Source organism: Colletotrichum fructicola, assembly GCF_000319635.2.
Source record: "Colletotrichum fructicola Nara gc5 chromosome Unknown KSG_Nara_v1_contig07, whole genome shotgun sequence".
NCBI lineage: Eukaryota > Fungi > Ascomycota > Sordariomycetes > Glomerellales > Glomerellaceae > Colletotrichum > Colletotrichum fructicola.
The window spans coordinates 3,097,114-3,114,195 of record NW_027094057.1 but is presented as its reverse complement, the minus strand read 5'-3'; the positions used below and the strand labels follow the sequence as shown (position 1 = coordinate 3,114,195).

General features: G+C 55.5%; 6 protein-coding genes across 6 annotated transcripts; 3 read left to right on the top strand and 3 right to left on the bottom strand.

Moving 5' to 3' along the window:
• Window positions 1–154: 154 nt before the first annotated feature.
• Window positions 155–467, bottom strand: CGGC5_v012568 (uncharacterized protein; the record flags this gene model as incomplete). Its single annotated transcript, XM_066152717.1, has 2 exons — window positions 155–160; window positions 249–467. 2 exons carry the CDS (start codon window positions 465–467, stop codon window positions 155–157), a joined length of 225 nt encoding a protein of 74 aa, XP_066007933.1.
• A 4,932-nt stretch (window positions 468–5,399) lies between these two features.
• On the top strand, window positions 5,400–6,468 carry CGGC5_v012567 (uncharacterized protein; the record flags this gene model as incomplete). Its single annotated transcript, XM_066152716.1, has 5 exons — window positions 5,400–5,415; window positions 5,484–5,509; window positions 5,643–5,650; window positions 6,167–6,254; window positions 6,403–6,468. The coding sequence occupies 5 exons, from the start codon at window positions 5,400–5,402 to the stop codon at window positions 6,466–6,468; spliced, it is 204 nt and encodes a 67-aa protein (XP_066007934.1).
• A 43-nt stretch (window positions 6,469–6,511) lies between these two features.
• CGGC5_v012566 (uncharacterized protein) lies at window positions 6,512–6,876 on the bottom strand (the record flags this gene model as incomplete). The annotated part of the gene is made up of 3 exons (XM_032030318.2): window positions 6,512–6,597; window positions 6,658–6,709; window positions 6,766–6,876. 3 exons carry the CDS (start codon window positions 6,874–6,876, stop codon window positions 6,512–6,514), a joined length of 249 nt encoding a protein of 82 aa, XP_031889966.2.
• Window positions 6,877–10,341: 3,465 nt separating this feature from the next.
• On the bottom strand, window positions 10,342–10,593 carry CGGC5_v012565 (uncharacterized protein; the record flags this gene model as incomplete). Its single annotated transcript, XM_066152715.1, has 2 exons — window positions 10,342–10,503; window positions 10,555–10,593. The coding sequence occupies 2 exons, from the start codon at window positions 10,591–10,593 to the stop codon at window positions 10,342–10,344; spliced, it is 201 nt and encodes a 66-aa protein (XP_066007935.1).
• Window positions 10,594–13,957: 3,364 nt separating this feature from the next.
• CGGC5_v012564 (uncharacterized protein) lies at window positions 13,958–14,566 on the top strand (the record flags this gene model as incomplete). The annotated part of the gene is made up of 3 exons (XM_066152714.1): window positions 13,958–14,038; window positions 14,262–14,279; window positions 14,354–14,566. The coding sequence occupies 3 exons, from the start codon at window positions 13,958–13,960 to the stop codon at window positions 14,564–14,566; spliced, it is 312 nt and encodes a 103-aa protein (XP_066007936.1).
• Window positions 14,567–14,740: 174 nt separating this feature from the next.
• CGGC5_v012563 (uncharacterized protein) lies at window positions 14,741–16,153 on the top strand (the record flags this gene model as incomplete). The annotated part of the gene is made up of 1 exon (XM_032030320.1): window positions 14,741–16,153. The coding sequence occupies one exon, from the start codon at window positions 14,741–14,743 to the stop codon at window positions 16,151–16,153; it is 1,413 nt and encodes a 470-aa protein (XP_031890012.1).
• Between the last annotated feature and the right edge of the window lie 929 nt (window positions 16,154–17,082).

Here is a 17,082-nt window from a genome sequence, read left to right as displayed (position 1 = left end):
CCGTTCGAGTCTGGCAGGAGGAGAATAAGTCCGGTCGTGCCCCTCTTGGCCGAAGGGCATTTGCGGTCTCAATCGTGATTGGAAGCGTCACGGAGCGACGGAGAGACATTCCTTGGGTGCGGGCGGGAAGGTGGAATAACGTGATGGGATGTGATCAAGACTAGCATCAGCATTAGCATATGTCCAGCTGCATGGACAAGAGGGCTGTTGTTTTTGTGGGTTTTGAGATGGCAACGGGCGTGACTTACTGGCTTACGATGGCTCAGAGGTGTTGGAGGCGGGTTGACGAATGTCTCGGTCCAATTTAGTTGGGGAAGAAACGAAGCTTGCCTTAGCGCGATGTTGATGGATGCGATGGGAGGGCTGCAAGAGGACATGGAGAGGGCCCTGAGCGCTTCTTCCGTTGGCCATGACGGAATGTGAGAGGTGAGGCGCTTGCAGATTGACTCAGCCATCCGAAACGGCATCTGGAGTGACAGACAGAGAGACAGGTCCAGGCCAGCATCGACCTTTCCGCCTTCCAGGTTTCCATCTGTATCCGTACCTACCTTACCTACCTCCCGACCAACCCAAGGTAAGGCAACGAAACAAAGGTTACCTGCCTCGGTGAAGCAGAGCACTTTCCCATGGCAACGGAAGTGCGTTGGTTGCCGCCTCGGTGTGATGGGATGGATGCATAAAGTACGGGATCAGGTAAGGTAGGTCCTGCGTAGAATTCCAGAACACAGACTGCGGATGCAAGACCGATAGACGGGCAACCCAAACGCGATAAGGTAGGCACGTCCAAGATGGTTCCTGCCTCTCCTGCCGAAACCCAGCATTCCTACCCCGGAGCCACCTGCCTGAGGTGAAGCAAGGTGAGGCAGGTGCCTTACCGAGGCCAGGGATGGCAAGCACGACGACGTCTGTTCCTGCTTAACCTCACAGATGCCTCTCCACCTCCACCCAACCCAGCATCACGACCCCAACTACCTACCTTACCTTAAGTTAAGGTAGGTAACTAGGTGTACCTCATGACTGCCCGTGGTGATGGGTGATGGAAGGTGCACCGCGACCTGCTATGGATTGCTCCTTCCTCCCCAAGCAAGTGCCTGCCTGCCTGCCTGCCTGCCCTTCGTCGATATTCCCGTCCCCCGCCCGCCTGCCCTGCGCTTCAAGCGTGCCGCGGAAAGCATCCCGTCGCCCGTTGGTGTTGCCAAATTAATCTCACAAGGATTCTTTCTCCCGCCGTGCCCACAAAATGTTTGATGCAAATCATCATCAACGGCACACGCGCACACACGACGCACACCCTTCCTCTCCTCGTTGATTGACACGAGCCGTCACTTCTCCCAGGCATGTCCAATGTCTCTCTTCTCTTGGCCTGCTTCGAGCATGGAGAGGCGTAAGGGTACCCTCCAGTGTACGAATATGCATACCTTACGGACCCGGATGCATTGAGATAGGGTCGTCGGACAGCCTTCTCCACGAATGCTCCCTTCCCCTTGCTAAGGTACCTCGAGCTCTGCACGACCTTCCTCCACGCTGTCTGTCAGGCGAGGTTCCTGACTTGGGCTTCTCCCGTCGACTGCTCCGGAGTTGCTCCGGCGAAGCCATGTCGGCTCCAGTCTGTCCCGTCAACTTCGACCGTCGACGGCAGCGCCCCGGGTCTTATCGCGGGCTTCGATGGATTTGCCGTGCCCACAAAAGTTCCCTCCATCGTGCTTCGTCGCACAACCTGGTCTGCCTCAAGTCAAGATATCCTCGTACTTGGTCCACGATCATGTTTCCAGCCTGAGGAAAGCCGTGCTGTGTTGTCGCCAACGAGCCATCATCGTTGACACGCACAGGTGCCAGATTTCTCGTTGCCCTGCCTCGGCCACTTCTCCCGTACGCAATGGAACTCGGCGGCCGCATGCGCCGTTCGGCAACATGGGGGTCTCAATGAGCCCCCCGGAGGGTCCCATTCGTTGTTGGCGAGTCTGGCCCTCGTCAACGGGATGCTTGTCGCTCAATGTCCGTACCTGGCTACAGAAAACGGATACTGCAACTGTACCTTACCTTTCACGTCCAAAAACCATGCGACAACGCATCCATCGTCCGTCTGTGGATATTCGACAGAAATTGCTCGCAAGAAAGATCCCCAACCCGCCTTCCCGCCCACGCTACATCGTCTCTTCTGATACTCGACCATGTCCCTCCCTTCTCGTCTGCTCAACTGCCTCGTACCTTGGACGGTCGATGACCGACACGGGTGTGGGCTAACAAAGTACCTTGCCTTGCCTACAGCAGCAGCACTTTGAATGCTACGCCCTCTGACACTCACCAGCAGGCAGCGTGGAGTCAGGGCATGGTGGGATGCGCCTGGCCCCATTGGGAACTGCTAAAGTCCACCACAGATCACCGTCACAGGGAAGCTCGACCTTACTTCGCAGTAGCTTGACATTGCGAGGTGGGCCGCCATGGACAAGCCGTACGCACCGGTACGATGCCACTGGATGCTATTCAGCTACCTCGTCTTGGCTGGCATCTGATCCCACCACATCGCCAACTGTATTCCGTCATCCAATGGCCTCTGCTGCCGTCAATGGCGAATTGATCGATCTACTGCTCTGCAATCCGCCCGCCACCGTCCCAATTGCTGCTACACCATCTCAGCTTGCTCTGTCCAGCCGCACCGCACCGGACGCTGAACCAACGCCAGCCGCTTGCACAAGAGTTTGCATGTCGCTACCAGCCGGATTTCCAGAAACTTGAGACGGGCCCCCAATGTTTGGAAACTATGGCTCTGTCCTTCCATCGTCTTCTGTCATGATTGACACGGCCCCGGGCGGAATGCAACTTGCGCGGCCGCTGAATCAGAGCCGTCACTCTGTCCTTACTGCCGAGGCGCATCGGCAGAGTTGCCCGCGCCGGATTGCCTGTCTCTATTGATATACAACGAACCACATTGGCTCTCCGCACGACCACGAATCGATCCATTATGCATAAAGCCCGCTCGCTATCAACTTCAACAAGGCATACTTTGACACGATATACCCGTCAAGTAAACAAGTCGGAGCTCAGTGGCCACGACGAGTCATGGCCCCGTCGAGTGAGCGCGGCCAGCCAGCCTGCGATTCCGGCACACTGCGGGACCTGCTCCTCATCAGCGCTCCCGCAATCCGCACGCCTCAAGACCGAGCCGACGCCAGCGGAACCCCCGTCTTGGAGACATCCGGCCTAGGATCACTGAGTGTACGACAGTACTTACAGCATGCATTCAGCCCCCCTCCCCAGTTGCCTGCCTGCCCAGCCTCGCTATCTCCCTCCACACTGCGACCAGGCTCTTTTTCTGCAACTGGACACGCTCCGGTCGCACCCAGGGCCCGTAGAGCTATTTACTTGGCTACGTTTTGCCGGAAAGCAAGGCTTTTTTCCTGTCGCTAGGCCGAGGTGCCGAGACAGCAACAACAGCATTGGTACCAACTGTGTCACACAGTAGGATATCATTCCTACCTTCAGTACTAAGAGGCGATGGAGAGCGTAAAAGACACGAACAATCGAGGCTCATTTCTCATTTCACATTGGAGCTCTAGCCAGCAGCTTATGGAGACGTCAAGCCCCGGGCAGAAGATCGTCTGTTCCCTTGTCTATTTAGAGCGCGAATCGCGACTGATACTCTGGGGCAAGCGGCCAGGGACTCCCCAGAATGTTTTAGCCTCTTCGGACACAGTCCATGGGCAGGTACCTAGGTATGCCTCAAAGAGGCGTGCTTGAAGAATGGCTGCCGTCCGGTTCGGATGACACACGGACCAGAGCACGGAGCAGGCGTTGTCAAGCAAATGCCAAACGTAGAGGAGTCGCTGGTTGTCAGATCGGCCGCCATGCACTCGCAACCACTCAACTCTCAACCTCAACTGCAAGTCGCACTCTCATACTTCCACGACCAGCGTTGCAACATATCCGGCGAAAAGGTTGTCTTTTGCAGGAAGCTCGGCATGCTTCTTAACAACGGAAGCATTGCACAATAATCAAGTTTCCAAGGCAAACAAGCCCACTCTGGAGCTGTTGGTGGAGGTTGCATAGGGTGGAGGGAGGTGACACACGCTCACTCACTCGTCCTGCTTCGTCGGATGTTTCTTCAGGGTCCACTATGTTACTTGCGCCCACACGCACCTTTCGAGAGACAGCATTCAAGCTTGAGCCCACTCGGAAAACTCTGCATGGAATCGCGGCATGAGTATGCAGACTATCAAACTGCCAGGCGACTCCATTCCGGACTCAGACAGAATGGCCTCTATCACTTTGTGAGCTGTCAAGTATCGACAGTAGGCTCGTGTTTAGAACGCAGGTGCCGCCCGTGTTCCGCGTGTGTGTGCTCTCTCGAGTCTCAACATGCTGACACTCTTCTCGTACAGAACCTCAATGACGCAGCTTCAGACTAAGACAGAGGGCGAGACTGGCAAACTTCATATCTTGACGTCTGACCTGACGACAGCATGTGCAGGTCCAATATTGACTCTATGGCCTGATCAGATCGCGATCTGATGCGACCAAGCTGGAGTAAAATCAGTCCTACCACGAGCTCCTCACATCTCAGCTGCTCGGCCGTCTCCACAGTGTCAGGTCCCTGCACAATGCAGTTTAAAATACTCGTCTGGCAGGCTTCTCATCGCTGATACCGGCCGTGCAGCCAACCGTTATGGTTGCCAGCGTCGGAACTGCGGGCGAGTTGCGCCGGCAGACCCGGCGTGCTGCAAGCCGGCATTCGTCAACGGTCGAAGCCAAGAAGCGAGGTCACGGAGCCTAGAACGTGGTTTCCTTGGTCGAGAGGCGCTGGAACCGCTCCCAAACTGCTGGATATCCATGGTCTGATTCTCGCTGGAAGAGACGCACTGGAACCCCCGCCTGCGTGTTTCGCCCTGGCCGGCAGCCTCCTATCGATGGCTCACAGTATTTTCATCCCGAATGACCGGGCCATTCGAAGGATCCCCAAGCATATCGCAATCGTCTCTGGAAAGCATACAAGTGGGCTAGAGCATGTACATTCTCGTAATGGTCCTGCTTACTGTGACCTCTTGCAGTGTCTTTTCATGCAGCAGCCTTCTTGTTCCGTCATTCCTGCCCAGCCAAATTTTACCCCCGCGGCTTATGTGATGGTGTCCTAAGGATTCTCCGTCATCATACGTCAGGCCCCAGTCCCTTGGGTGCGGCGGGGAGTGCCTTGGGTGTCCTTCTCGTGGAAATCTGGGCAGGCTTCACTTCCACATTTGGATGGTCTATACACCCACGCGGCCTGCGATGGATCCAGGCCCTGATGACAACCCAAGGTGGGAATGGTGAAATAGTGCGGGAAGCATGCTTCGGGGAAGCAGGAAAGCACATTCCGGAGTGGGCGATCTTGGATGATGCGCATACAAGTACATCCTCCCAGTCTCATGCACCGTTATTGCTGTCAGTCTGCTGGCTAAACAGAACTGCAGGTCCAATCGTCTTTGCTGGAACATACTGACGCCGCACAGGCTGCAGAGGCCAAGGAAACCCTTCTGTGAGCGAGATTTCCCTTCCAACTCCGCTTTGTCATTATGAACTCAGTTATCCGCGGCGTTGGAGTGCGTACACGCTGCTGCATACGTTGCAGCGTCGTGAGCTGTCGAATCTCTCTAATGCAAGTCTCACAGGGTGCAAGGTCCAAGGGTTGATGCGGCCTCGTCCATTTGGTAGTCCAAGATGAGCTGTCGACTCTGTTATTCCGGACGTTTCTGGCGAAATCATAACACTTGCGCTATTGCGAGTTATCTGGACGATTCTGGAACATCAGTGTCGAAACTCATACGATGATGGCTGTGTAACCGAAGACGCCTCTGCCGCCGCCATTTGCTATGGCGGTGTGGTGACCAGGGCCAAACCCTCACACAGACGAAACGGATTCTGTTGGCTGGGCAAATTCCTTCGCATATCCAAAATGCACGACTTCGCTTGGTCTCGGGGAACTTCAAGCCGGAGGCGTGTCCATCACCATGCAAGGTGACCTACATTGCCATCATACGGCATGATTGTTGAGGCCGATCGAATGAGCCTTCTAATGGACTGCGCCGTTTGGAGACCAGCCTTTGCGCTCGTCTACCAAGGGCTTCCAAGTCGTGATGAGGACACACCTCAAGAGAGAGTCAGTACATTGAACTCTCATTGATCACTGTGACAGGCCTGGTGGCAATGTGCGGGCTACGGGACAGAACTGGCGCATTGATGCATCTCTGCTGAGAGTTGTGATGATACGGACTTCGCCCCAGGTGAGTCAAGCCTCCACAAAAGGTCTCTCCTTTATCAAACACGAGCCATTCACTGCTCGAGGATGACTTCGCCTCCTGTCCTGCCGTAACCCATCTTCCCGTGGTCCAAGAGATAGACGGTCATGGGACCTGACTGATTCGCGTCCAGAAGGACCGGCAAGTCGCCCCAAGATCTGGTAGGCCCGTTGAAGAACGTGGGATAGCTGTCAAGTGACCTCGGCGTCCTTCCGTTTCCTATCTCGACTTCACACGCCCTCCTAGGCATCGTACGCCCTGTACTGGCCTTCATGATCATCGTCGGACCTTTCCACAATCGCCACCTTCCCCGCATGCGAATTCAAATCTCACGATGCTCAGTGGTGAAGCCCCTGGACGGGCGGCCCTGAAGCCTCGACATGCTTACCAGATCCGGCCTGATGAGACGGACAGCCTGCCGTAGACTCCGAGAGAATGATCTAGGTCCATGGATCAGACACCGACAAGGACCGACGAGATACCTCATTCTACCTACCGAGTACTTCCCTGGGCCATTGCTCGAGACCTGAAGATCCTCTAAGCGCCTCGACGGGCAACGAGTGGCTATGCTCTCCATATACACGGGGTGTGTTCGGGATTGTGCCATTTTCCCGGTACCGGAGCGGCAGCGCAGAGTCCTCTGGGAGGCTGCTTCAACACGCAGTGGATCTTCATCCTGCAGCTCTGGAAAGCCGGAGGGGAACAATCAAGTTCCAATGCAAGCGAACGTGGTCACTGTGCGAGATCCCTCAAGGATCGTTTGGTGGACGTTGTGCTCCGGGAAGAGAAGGTATTCGAGCAGAGATTTGTGCTGTCTCAGATGCCTGAGCCGGTCGAGAAACGCGGCCGTGTTGAACGAAATGAGGCATGGCACTCGCCGTCTGTTCGACACCCTCTGCTGCCGTTTGAATTGATATCAGGCTGAAGCAGTAACTCATCAGGGGTTCGGGGTCAGTGCTTGGCTGACAGAGTGGTTGAACGCTCAGCCTGAGTCAATTGAGGATTCACAGAGACAAGTGTCGATGAATTGCGGCTCTGAAAGACAACAGGTTTTAGCAGTTGCTCAAAAGAGAACAAACAACGTGGAACAAAGAAGACAGAAATTGCGGGACCTGGCATTAGGTGGCCCGTTGGGCACTCAGTCAAGGATCGACAGGAGCATTCGGCCGGCACGCGGCAGCCTTCTCACCTAGACGAGGGTGGCAAAGACAGGAGGCACACACTGATCTGCATCAAGCTTCGGGCCAGAGGCACACAACTGCTTTGACGAATGCGCGCCACGCTCGTCAAGTAACAAGGCCTTGTCTCGCTCTTGGATAGCCGCGCGATGACCTTGGAGAGGTGCGACGCGGTACCGGGTGACGGCGTGCGACTGGACGCCGTGTGCTGTTTGGGGGATTGTTCCGTCAAGCGACGGACGACGTTGACGATCCCGCGCGACTAGCCGCTCCTCGGGACGTCATCTCAACTTTGAGATACTGACCCGGGCTTTATCCAAGTCAAAGATGACCTGATATCACTTTGTTCCCTTCCTGGTTCAACAGTCGGTTGCCTTCTCGTGGACAAAGCGCGCGGCCTCGACATCTGAAGCAAGTCAGATGCGCAGATTCCATGTTTGGTTTTGTGGGAACGCGATACTTAACTCCAAAGGGCAGCGGGTCAGGTGAGACAACATATCGTAGCCCAATCTCAAAATAAGCCAGCCGCCTTGGCTGGGAGAAGGAGGGATGCGGGACGTGCGACAGTATTGTATGCCTAAATATCACAGGTATCAGACCACTCCAAAGACGACCGGATATCTTTAAGATGATATTACGGCCGCAGCGAACCGGGGTCTGTAGCGGATGCCGCCGTGCCGTCACATGATGGCATCATCCCACGCAGAAGGAAACTGGATGGGATCACGAGACCCTTCCGACATGCTACCTACATACACACTCTGCATCAGCATTTGCACACACGTAGGTGACATTGAGAGAGGAAATGCCGTTGACAGCCGATGACGACGGCGGGGGAAGTGACGTTTCCGCGTCTCTGCCTCTCTCTTTCCCCTCCCCCCCCTCTGGAATGGACCAGCCGCGAACGACACGTCCAAACCACCCCGCGTTTTCTTTTCTCTCCCATTCCAACCTCACCACCACTCCGCAAGCGTCCAGCATGGCAGGCATTCTTCAGCGGTAATATGTCGGGGGCTTATCGTGATACGTAAATTTGAACTCAGATTGGCGTGGAATAGGAATTGGGCTGGGCGACGTTTTCACTCGGGACGTTTTCAAGCCCCCTGATCATCCCCTCCCTCGAGCCATCATCATCGCCTACACCATCGCGAAATTCGCTTTCAAGCCTCTTTTCACTTCGTGGAACGTAAATGATCTCCTCTTCACATGGTGGGGACATCTGCCATTATGTGCGAATCACACAACTTCCCGAGATATGGGACCGTATCGTGTGTCTTTGCTTTTTCTTCGAGGTGCAATACACAATGTCCGTATGATCCTTGAATTTTTGTAAGCCCCTCTACCTAAATCGCCTCGTCGTTTCCAAGACAAAAGAATATGCCGTACAGAACTAAGTAGGCACAGAAAATAGACAGTCTTCTGACGAAGTACTACGCTTATATCCATCCGCGGGTTGTGTTGTAGGTGACGGTAGATTTCTTCTCGGGTCTAGTCTTGGACACGTGCGGGTAGGCGGACGGAGAGATGGCCAGAAACTAGATGATGCCAGGTTTCTGGAAGAAGGACGTGATGCTGGAAAAACATACATGTGCCAGACACAACGACAACAGCAACAGCAAGACATCTTTGGCAAAAAGATGCGAGCGTCGCTCCGTCATGGACGAACAACATTGCATTATCTTGACTGCATTGCGCGCACCTGAAGGAATGCTTAAAGTGATGCCTCTCCGGCGTCTCAGATGATCGATCACGTACAATGACAGCCTATACATATCGCGTATAAGTCTTTTCCCTAGCAGGAACACGGCCAACGATCCAGATACTGCCCCCTTGTTCTAGCAGGCAGCTGAACTGTTGAGGCAAACATGGGGTCTTTCAGAAGACAATGATGCGTTTAGCAAACTTTCAATGTTCAGTAATTGCCACGCAAGGGTTGCTTTCTTTCGACAATTCTCCTTTGACAATGTGTTGGAATTCGAGCATTGCATGTCAGCGTCGTTTCTGAATATCGCACCATTCCTCGGTATGAACATGCCGTGTAAGCCCTGCAGGATGAGTTGAGTTTGGTTTTCTAGCCAACAACTGAGCTGACTTTAGCTATCCGCATTGTTGGACGAGAACATTGTTGGATGATCAAAAAGCTTTCTTCTCCTCCCAGACAACAAACAAGGAGTTTGTTTCCTCCAGGAGCCCGTGTTTACAATGCATACACGACAAATGGCCCGTTGTCGTTGCTCTCAAGAGAATTTCGAATGGATTGGGGAGGAAGGACCAGTTTTCTTGTTTAAACTCTAACATATATTGGGCGAGGACAGCAAAGCGGTTAAAGCGGTTTGATCTTTATGCTTCCCCCCCGTGTCTGTTCGTTCAGGCGAGGGAGGAAGGAGGAGGAAGGGCTAGACTTTGTGACACATCACGCCTACGCAAGGGACAGTTCCTGGCTCCCACGCGACGGTCGGTTGTCCGTGAGATAGACAGATGGAGATAGACCGGTGAGACTCCGGGGGGATGACGATGTACGATTCGATTCGCTTTCTGGAGAACTTGGACAGGGTGGGTGTCGCTTGCTGGCCCGGGTGCCAAACGTCGGCGACAGAAGTCTAAATCTGACGAACTTATTTTTCTTCTTTTATTCTGTCAGTTGTAGCCGTTATGTTTTAGCATCAAAGTGTCAAGTGGCGTTTGATCTGATCTCTCTCCGCACCCGAGTTCTCCAACAGAATACTGTGGTAGGCAGATGGAGAGAGCCCGAAGAGAACAACTATCCAGCCGTGCGCCGTCCGCGTTCCGGAATTGTGATGTTGGCGGCAGCTGGGACTACCCCGATGCGGGAAGCGGGAGGACAGACAAGGTCGAGGGAGCCAACACGCAAGGTTGGACTCCTCCTCAGTCCATCATGGTGTGTCATCTATTTCTGGCTTGCTGATGCTGCGCGCGGGCAATAGTTCCCGTAGGACGTATGCGCCAACCTGCGGGATTGGGGAGCTATCTTTTCCCGAGCAGGAGGGTCGGCGAATGGGACGAAGAGGAGGGCAGGAGGAAAGGGCGGGGGTGCTCTTGGGAAGCAGGCGTAAGCAGGTTCAATGAAGAGGAAGGACACAGCCTACTGTGGTTTGCTTGTGTGCTTGCTTGCCTGCTGCCTGCATGCTACCGCAGGACGCTCATGTAAGAGTTGTACGTTGACTGGTGTAACCTACTTCTTACACACAGGATTTCTTGCAAAATCCTCCCGACATGCCCGTTCATTGTGTGTTGGATATGCGCGTGTGCGTATGTGTGTGTGTGACAGTAAGGGAGGTTGGTCAAGTCTTGAACACGTCTGGATCCGGGGTTTTTTGCATGATCAAGAATGTGCGCTGGCCTGTTCGCGACATCCGTGCAGCGGACGAAACATGGTTCGAGATGCGACAACTCGAGATTGAGTTTAGATGGGCATGAGTTCGGGGAGAGGGGCCGGGTCGGAGGCGAGTGGGACTGCTTAAGGTGCGGGTTTGAGCGGCAAGGCGTTGCTCAGAGTGGTGGACGATGTTGGCATCGCGAGGCCGGCCATGTGTCGTACCTCATCCGGTGGTTTGATAATTTTCTGCTGCATCGTGGGACTCGAGCACCATCTTATCTTCACTGTGTAAGACGTATGCGTGGGCGTGACAGGATGCCGACGGAAGACAGGGCGGGTTCAGGTCCAATGAAGCCCCTCAATAGCGGACAGGCCGGTCTACACGAACGCTTCCGAGAGCCCACGTACAGCGGCCGGGCGGCGCAATTATTGCACCTCATATGTAATTGCTTAGAGTATCCGCTGCGAAGCTGCAAGGCGCTCCGGTGGCGGGGTAGACGGTCCAGTAGGCTTGGGCAGAGTGGGTTGTGGTTGGTGGTGGTGCGTTGCTGCGCCGGGCTGGGCTTTTTCGTCACTTCACTCTGCTGGCCTCGCTGTGAAAGTTGATTCGTGAAACTGCTACCGGGCCAGGTGCGGGGGAGCAGCCTGTCAGATGGAGAGGAGGCGGAAGGAGGCAAAGCAGGAATCAGTTGTGGTTGTTGACCATGGTGGTGGTGGCGGGCGGCGGGCCAACTAGGCTGCGCGGGAGACATTCGCAGCTGAGTACAGATGCAGGGCCCTGAATCGTCGATGATGGCGCCGCCGGATACCACTGAAGACCAGCCACGACGATGACGAGCCTCGGGCCGCTTTGCTACTGTCTCCAGCTTGCCTGGCTGGGTAGGTTTGACTTGGCAGTTGGCTTTGCATCGAACGATGAAGATCGACCCAAGGAATGCCACTTTGTCATTTGACTTTTCCAACTCTTGAGAGAGAACACACGCGCTCACAAAGTCTGATATAATAAGCGTCAGAGACAAGCTTCTTCCTGTTTGAGTGAGGCATTTGACGATGTTGATTGGGGGGAAAGCCGGCGTCATTTTCGCAGGATGCAGGATGATGTGGGGGTGGGTGCGCCTGGAATTCGGGCCGGAAGGTTCATGTTGATTGAGTGATTTGATTTGAAGATTCTCTGCCCTTTGGCGTTTGCGAATGGCTGATAGTGGTGGCCAAGGAAGACCATGATTTGCTGCCAACGGAAACAAGAAACTGTGCCCGTTCCTCGGACTGCCCTCTGCTTCCCTTCGTCCTCGAGTCTCGTTCGCATGGGGACAGCATCCCGTGAACTGTGAGCCTGACTGGGAATAGACCGCAGCCGGACGGTGAGTGGTCAAGACGAGGATGGGGTGGCTGGGGACCGGGGACGGGGATGCGCCGGATGCTGGGGGTAAACGGGGCCGTGACATTGACGGCCCTGGGATTTGGCGCCTTTTCATTCGCAGACTGTTCGCCTTTAGCTCGATGCAGCGCTGTTTCAATTCGAGAACGACGGGATCGACCTGTGCCCCCCGGACTTTGTCGCGTTGGTCCTTCGTCGTGGTCCCTCCGACCTGTGCTGCCTTTTGTTCTTCCTCGGAGCGACTCTCTGACTGTACATCCGCAAACATACAACCAGCTTCCTGGAAGCTAACACCCGAGCTGCATTCGCCACTAGCGAGCGAGCTGAAGAAATTGCAAGTCTTGAGTCGGCGGGTTTGTGGTGTTTAGATGATACTGTTCCGAAGCAGAGCAAACTGAGGGTGACCTGCCAACCGTCCAGTTTCTGTGTAACTGTGTAAGGTTGTGCCTGTGTGCGCATGCTGACGGCCCTGGACGCAAGGTCTCTGCAGAACTGGGTCGTTTCGTTCCTCTGAGTCTGCCCGCTACGTCCATCCCATTTCATCCCATCAATCTCAGACCGTTTTTGTCACTGTTACTGTTGCTGCTTCGGCCTCTTGGCTGGGCGCAACGTAGGATTGCCAGACGCACTTCTTGCGTGTGCGCGCGCGTATGTGCGTAAGTAACGAGGGGCAATGGGCGACGACGAGGAACTCGTGTATGTAGGTCACGTTCTTTGGCGACTGCGCTCGGCGTCGAGGATGTGCTCAGCAGAGGCAACCCATGTCACTGCCACTGCCAATGCCAACGCCCAGCCCAGCGCCAGTGCTTGTTGTACCTCTCCCACCGCAAGTTTCTCTGCTGCTGGTTTGTGTCGGTGTTTGTTCCTCTGTTCCTCGACAGGCTCCTGAGCTTCCCTTGCCTTCCGTTTCCTTCCCACCACCGCTTGCACGGCTTCGCTTCGCCCAGCTTCTTTGCCATCAGCGACGTCAAATCCCCCCCGTCCGTTCCACTCGTCGACCCCCCGGGACGGACCCAGAAAATATTCATTAGTTTTGTTTTCGAGAACCTCCAGTCCGGGTCTCCGTCCCTTCTTGAGGCCTCTCATTCGGCCGCCCGAGGTCCACGAACCCGCCTTTTCTCTCACAACATTGGTAACGCCCGCTTGAGGGGAGACCCTTGGAAAAAGCCGCAACATCAACAAAACATCTTGGTCGTGTAAACAAACCCAACCCAGGCAATAGAAAGTAGTGTAGGAAAAAAAAAAAACCGCCGTCTGGTCGGTCCTTGGCCCAGACAACGCCGAAAGCAACCGTGGAACAACAGGCCTCTGGGCTTGTCCTGAGAGCCCGCAACCTTAAAACCGGTTGGCAAAAGGTTCCAAGGACGCCACACCATTGCTTCTGCTCTAGAAGGGTGACCCCTCCTTTCTCTGTCAAAGTCTCGTCTCGTTCCTGCTCGGTCGGTCGGTCGCCTCTGATCCTTCCTCCGGGCGCATTTCTTGGTTTCCCCCACGTGCTCCATGCCAGTTGGGAAAGGAATGAGGCTGAATCAGGCGTAGCCAAGCGGGTTGCGGATACTCGGCGCAGGTCTGGCGGTGGCCTGGGCTCGCTGCGGTGTCTCTGGCCTGCCGCCGATGCGGACGCTGGCCCTTGTGTAGCTGGCTTTGGCTCTGCGGTTGGGGTGTCGGTCTGGCTGTTCTTGTGTCTCGTTTCCCCGTTCTCGTTTCCCCTCCCCTCACCTTGTTTCTCTCCGCTGCCCCGTTGGCGAGCATCTTGCACTTTGCGGCATTGTCAACAATAAGAGCGGCAAGGTCGATGCCGAGTCTGTTGACTTCTGGGAGCTTCGGGTCGAGCCGAGCAGGCTTGCAATCACTGATTCAGACCCTCGAGGGCAGAGTGAGCGAGTTGCTGAAAGCGACGGGTGAGGCAGGCCGAGACGACCGCCACATTCTCTCTCCATCGATCCATCCATCCCCCATCCTGGGCCGTCCCATCCCATCCTATCCCATCCCATCCGCCTTGTACTCCGCCCATTCCGCTGCGTCAGCCTGTCGCGCCCACCCTTCATCTCGCCCATTAGATAACCCCCCGGCGCCGCTCATCTCGCTCCCCCTCCCAGCTGGGTCCAACACTCACCGTATGTTGAATGACATGACCGACGCGTCTTTGACCCTGTGGATTTAAGTCGTGTGCTCACCGTCACCTCCACAGACACTCGTCTCTGGCACCGAAACATTGCTGCCGCTCAACGTTGCTGCAGCCATCTCCTCCGTCGTCGTCGTTCCGCTCACCTGGTGTACGATCTATGCATCTCGACTGGTCTTCATTGTCGCTGTAAGAGAGAGGCGTCTCCAAATCGGGGGAGCGGTTTGCCGCCCGGCCTGCATGGTGGAGGAGTTCTTCTGGTCTGGCAGTACGCCGTAGCCAATCGCCAGTTGGACGAGACCGCTTGGAAACGACGACAGGCCACCACGATCAAGCAGTGGTGCTCGGTTGGTCGCAAGGAAAGCAGGACTTCGACGTCGACTCTGGTTGTACAGTGCAGCAGAAGAAGAGCCGTGTAGGGGAAGGACTGCGGGTGTTGTTGCAACTGTCGCAATGGCGTCGTATACAGACTTGCCGGGCTCTGCGCCCACAGGCAAGCTGTCGAAGTCGCGCAGTAAGACGGTGGTCAAGCCGATATTGAAAAAGCTGTCGCACTCGGAGAAGAATTCGCTCGACCTAGACCGTGGTTGGGACGAGCAGACGTCGTTTGGCAACTACGGTGGGAGCCTGGGGAGAGAAAGGGAAGGCTCGTTTGGAGGGCGGGACGTCAGCTTCAGCATCTCGGCTACAGAGCTCAACACTGGAAACAGCAACGGAAGGAGCAAATTCAGCCACGCGCGGTCAACCAGCGGCACCTCCCACGTCAGTATAGCAACCAACGGCAGCGGCCAGCGAAACGGCAGCTTCGTCCACCCTTTCCAGCAAACGCCGCGCACCTCGACACCGCCGCTCTCGTACGCCAATTCTTTCACCAGCTTCGAGAGGGAAACCACCGCCGCCGTCCCCAGCGGCCCTCGCGACTACTCTCCCACCATCACCGAGGACGACGACGACCTGCTCGACCAGCATCACTTTGGCAAAACCTCAAGTCACCAACGCCCCAACTACCACCCAACACCCCCCTCCTCCACTACCATCGTGAACAGCTCAACATCGTATCCCCGGCGCCCGTCATTAACCAGCCGTACGTCATCTTTATCCGACATCCACACCACCGGACCCCTCTCACTGCGCATCAACACCAGCCGCACAAACTCCAACGCAGCCTCGTCGCGACTCGTCCACGTCTCAAGCCACTCCGACATCAACATTGTCGGCAGGAAGTCAGAGTCTGCCACGGTCTCCAGCACTGCGCCTACCTTTTCGCCATTATCAACAACATCCCCTTCCACGTCAACCACCGCCATGTCTCCCCTACGAACCTCTCTCGAGGGCTTCCGCCTCCGCTCCCGCTCTGAGCTGGACTCCAACTACCACCAGGAACGCATCCGAGAGGAGAGACGCCGCTGGCAGGAGAAGGAGCGCCTCAAGGACGCCAAGAAGGCCAAAGAAGACCAGCGCAAGCAGGAGCGCGCAAACCTGAAGGAAGCCCAGCGCTTTGAGAAGGAACAGCAGATGCTGCAACAAGAGCAGCAAATCCAGGCCAAGCGAGAGGCCAAGGAGGCTGCACGCAAGCAGAGCTTCACCAACAGCGCCCGCAACAGCTCCAGCGAAATCATCCGCCCTTCCATCAGCCGCAAGAAGACTGCCCCTGATGCTGAGAAGGTGGCCATGGGCGAGCTTGGATTTGCCGGTCGCAGCTACGAGAGTACCAACCAAGGCCAGGCGCCTGTTGCTGACCAGAGCACCTTCGAGGGTCCTCGCCGCTCCCTGACAGCCAAGCGCAAGACTCAGGGTGCCTGGACCAGCTTCGTCTTGTGGTTCCGGACTAGAATTCTGCGGCTGAACAACATGGCCAAGCGCTAAACTTCTCTCTACATATCCTTCTACGCCCACTCTTGATCTGTCACGTCAAGTTGCAGAGGATCCCTCTCTCAGGGGCGGATCCAACGCAATTGACGCCACATATCTCAACCATCACGGAACATGAATTACAAGCGACCGCTTCCAGCATGATTAAGACAGATTCGATCATCATGACACGGGCAGACAGAACTTGTCACCTGCATTTTTCACATTCACCATATACCCCCAAACACCACACACCGCCCTTTCACGCGCAATGCCTCCTTTTACGACATTGCCAGTGCCCTTTCAGAGGCTTGGGCACCTTTCATCACTATTTCACGCTCTCACATCCCACGATTATGAACGGCATTCACACGAAGTATCGGCATGGGCAGATGAGCAAAAAAAGAAAAAGGTTTCTATTTCCTTCGTTTTATATTATGGATCGGCATGGCGTTTTCGGAATCTTTTTCTCTCTCTCTCTGGCATGAGACACCACCACACATCACCTCCCCCAGGAAAAGGAAGGGAGGACACTCGCTTGGGTGCCGTTGGAAACGGCTTGGACAGACTTTGGAAGGCACCCCGACCTCGGCCCAAGGGCATTCGAGGAGGGACCTTTGGTTTGGGACGGCGTTTGGTTCGAGCGAGCGATCAAGCAAGCGAAACGGGCTCGTCTGGCCTAGAACAGGCAGACTGCTTCCCACAGTGGAAAGCCGGGCCGTATGTAGAAGTATAGAGTCAATGGATTGGCTCCTTCAGGTCACACTCGATTTCTCCTCCTGCTCCCCATGTGATATTTCATCTGCTGAATAATGATGCCCCCCGCCGAGCCAGTTGCGGTGAGGCTTCATCCCGTCGTCCGACTACAAGCCATCCGGTAGACAATCTCTTTCGCAGAGGCTCCTGTCGAAGCATTCCCGTCCGCCGCGCGCCGCGTTAGCTTC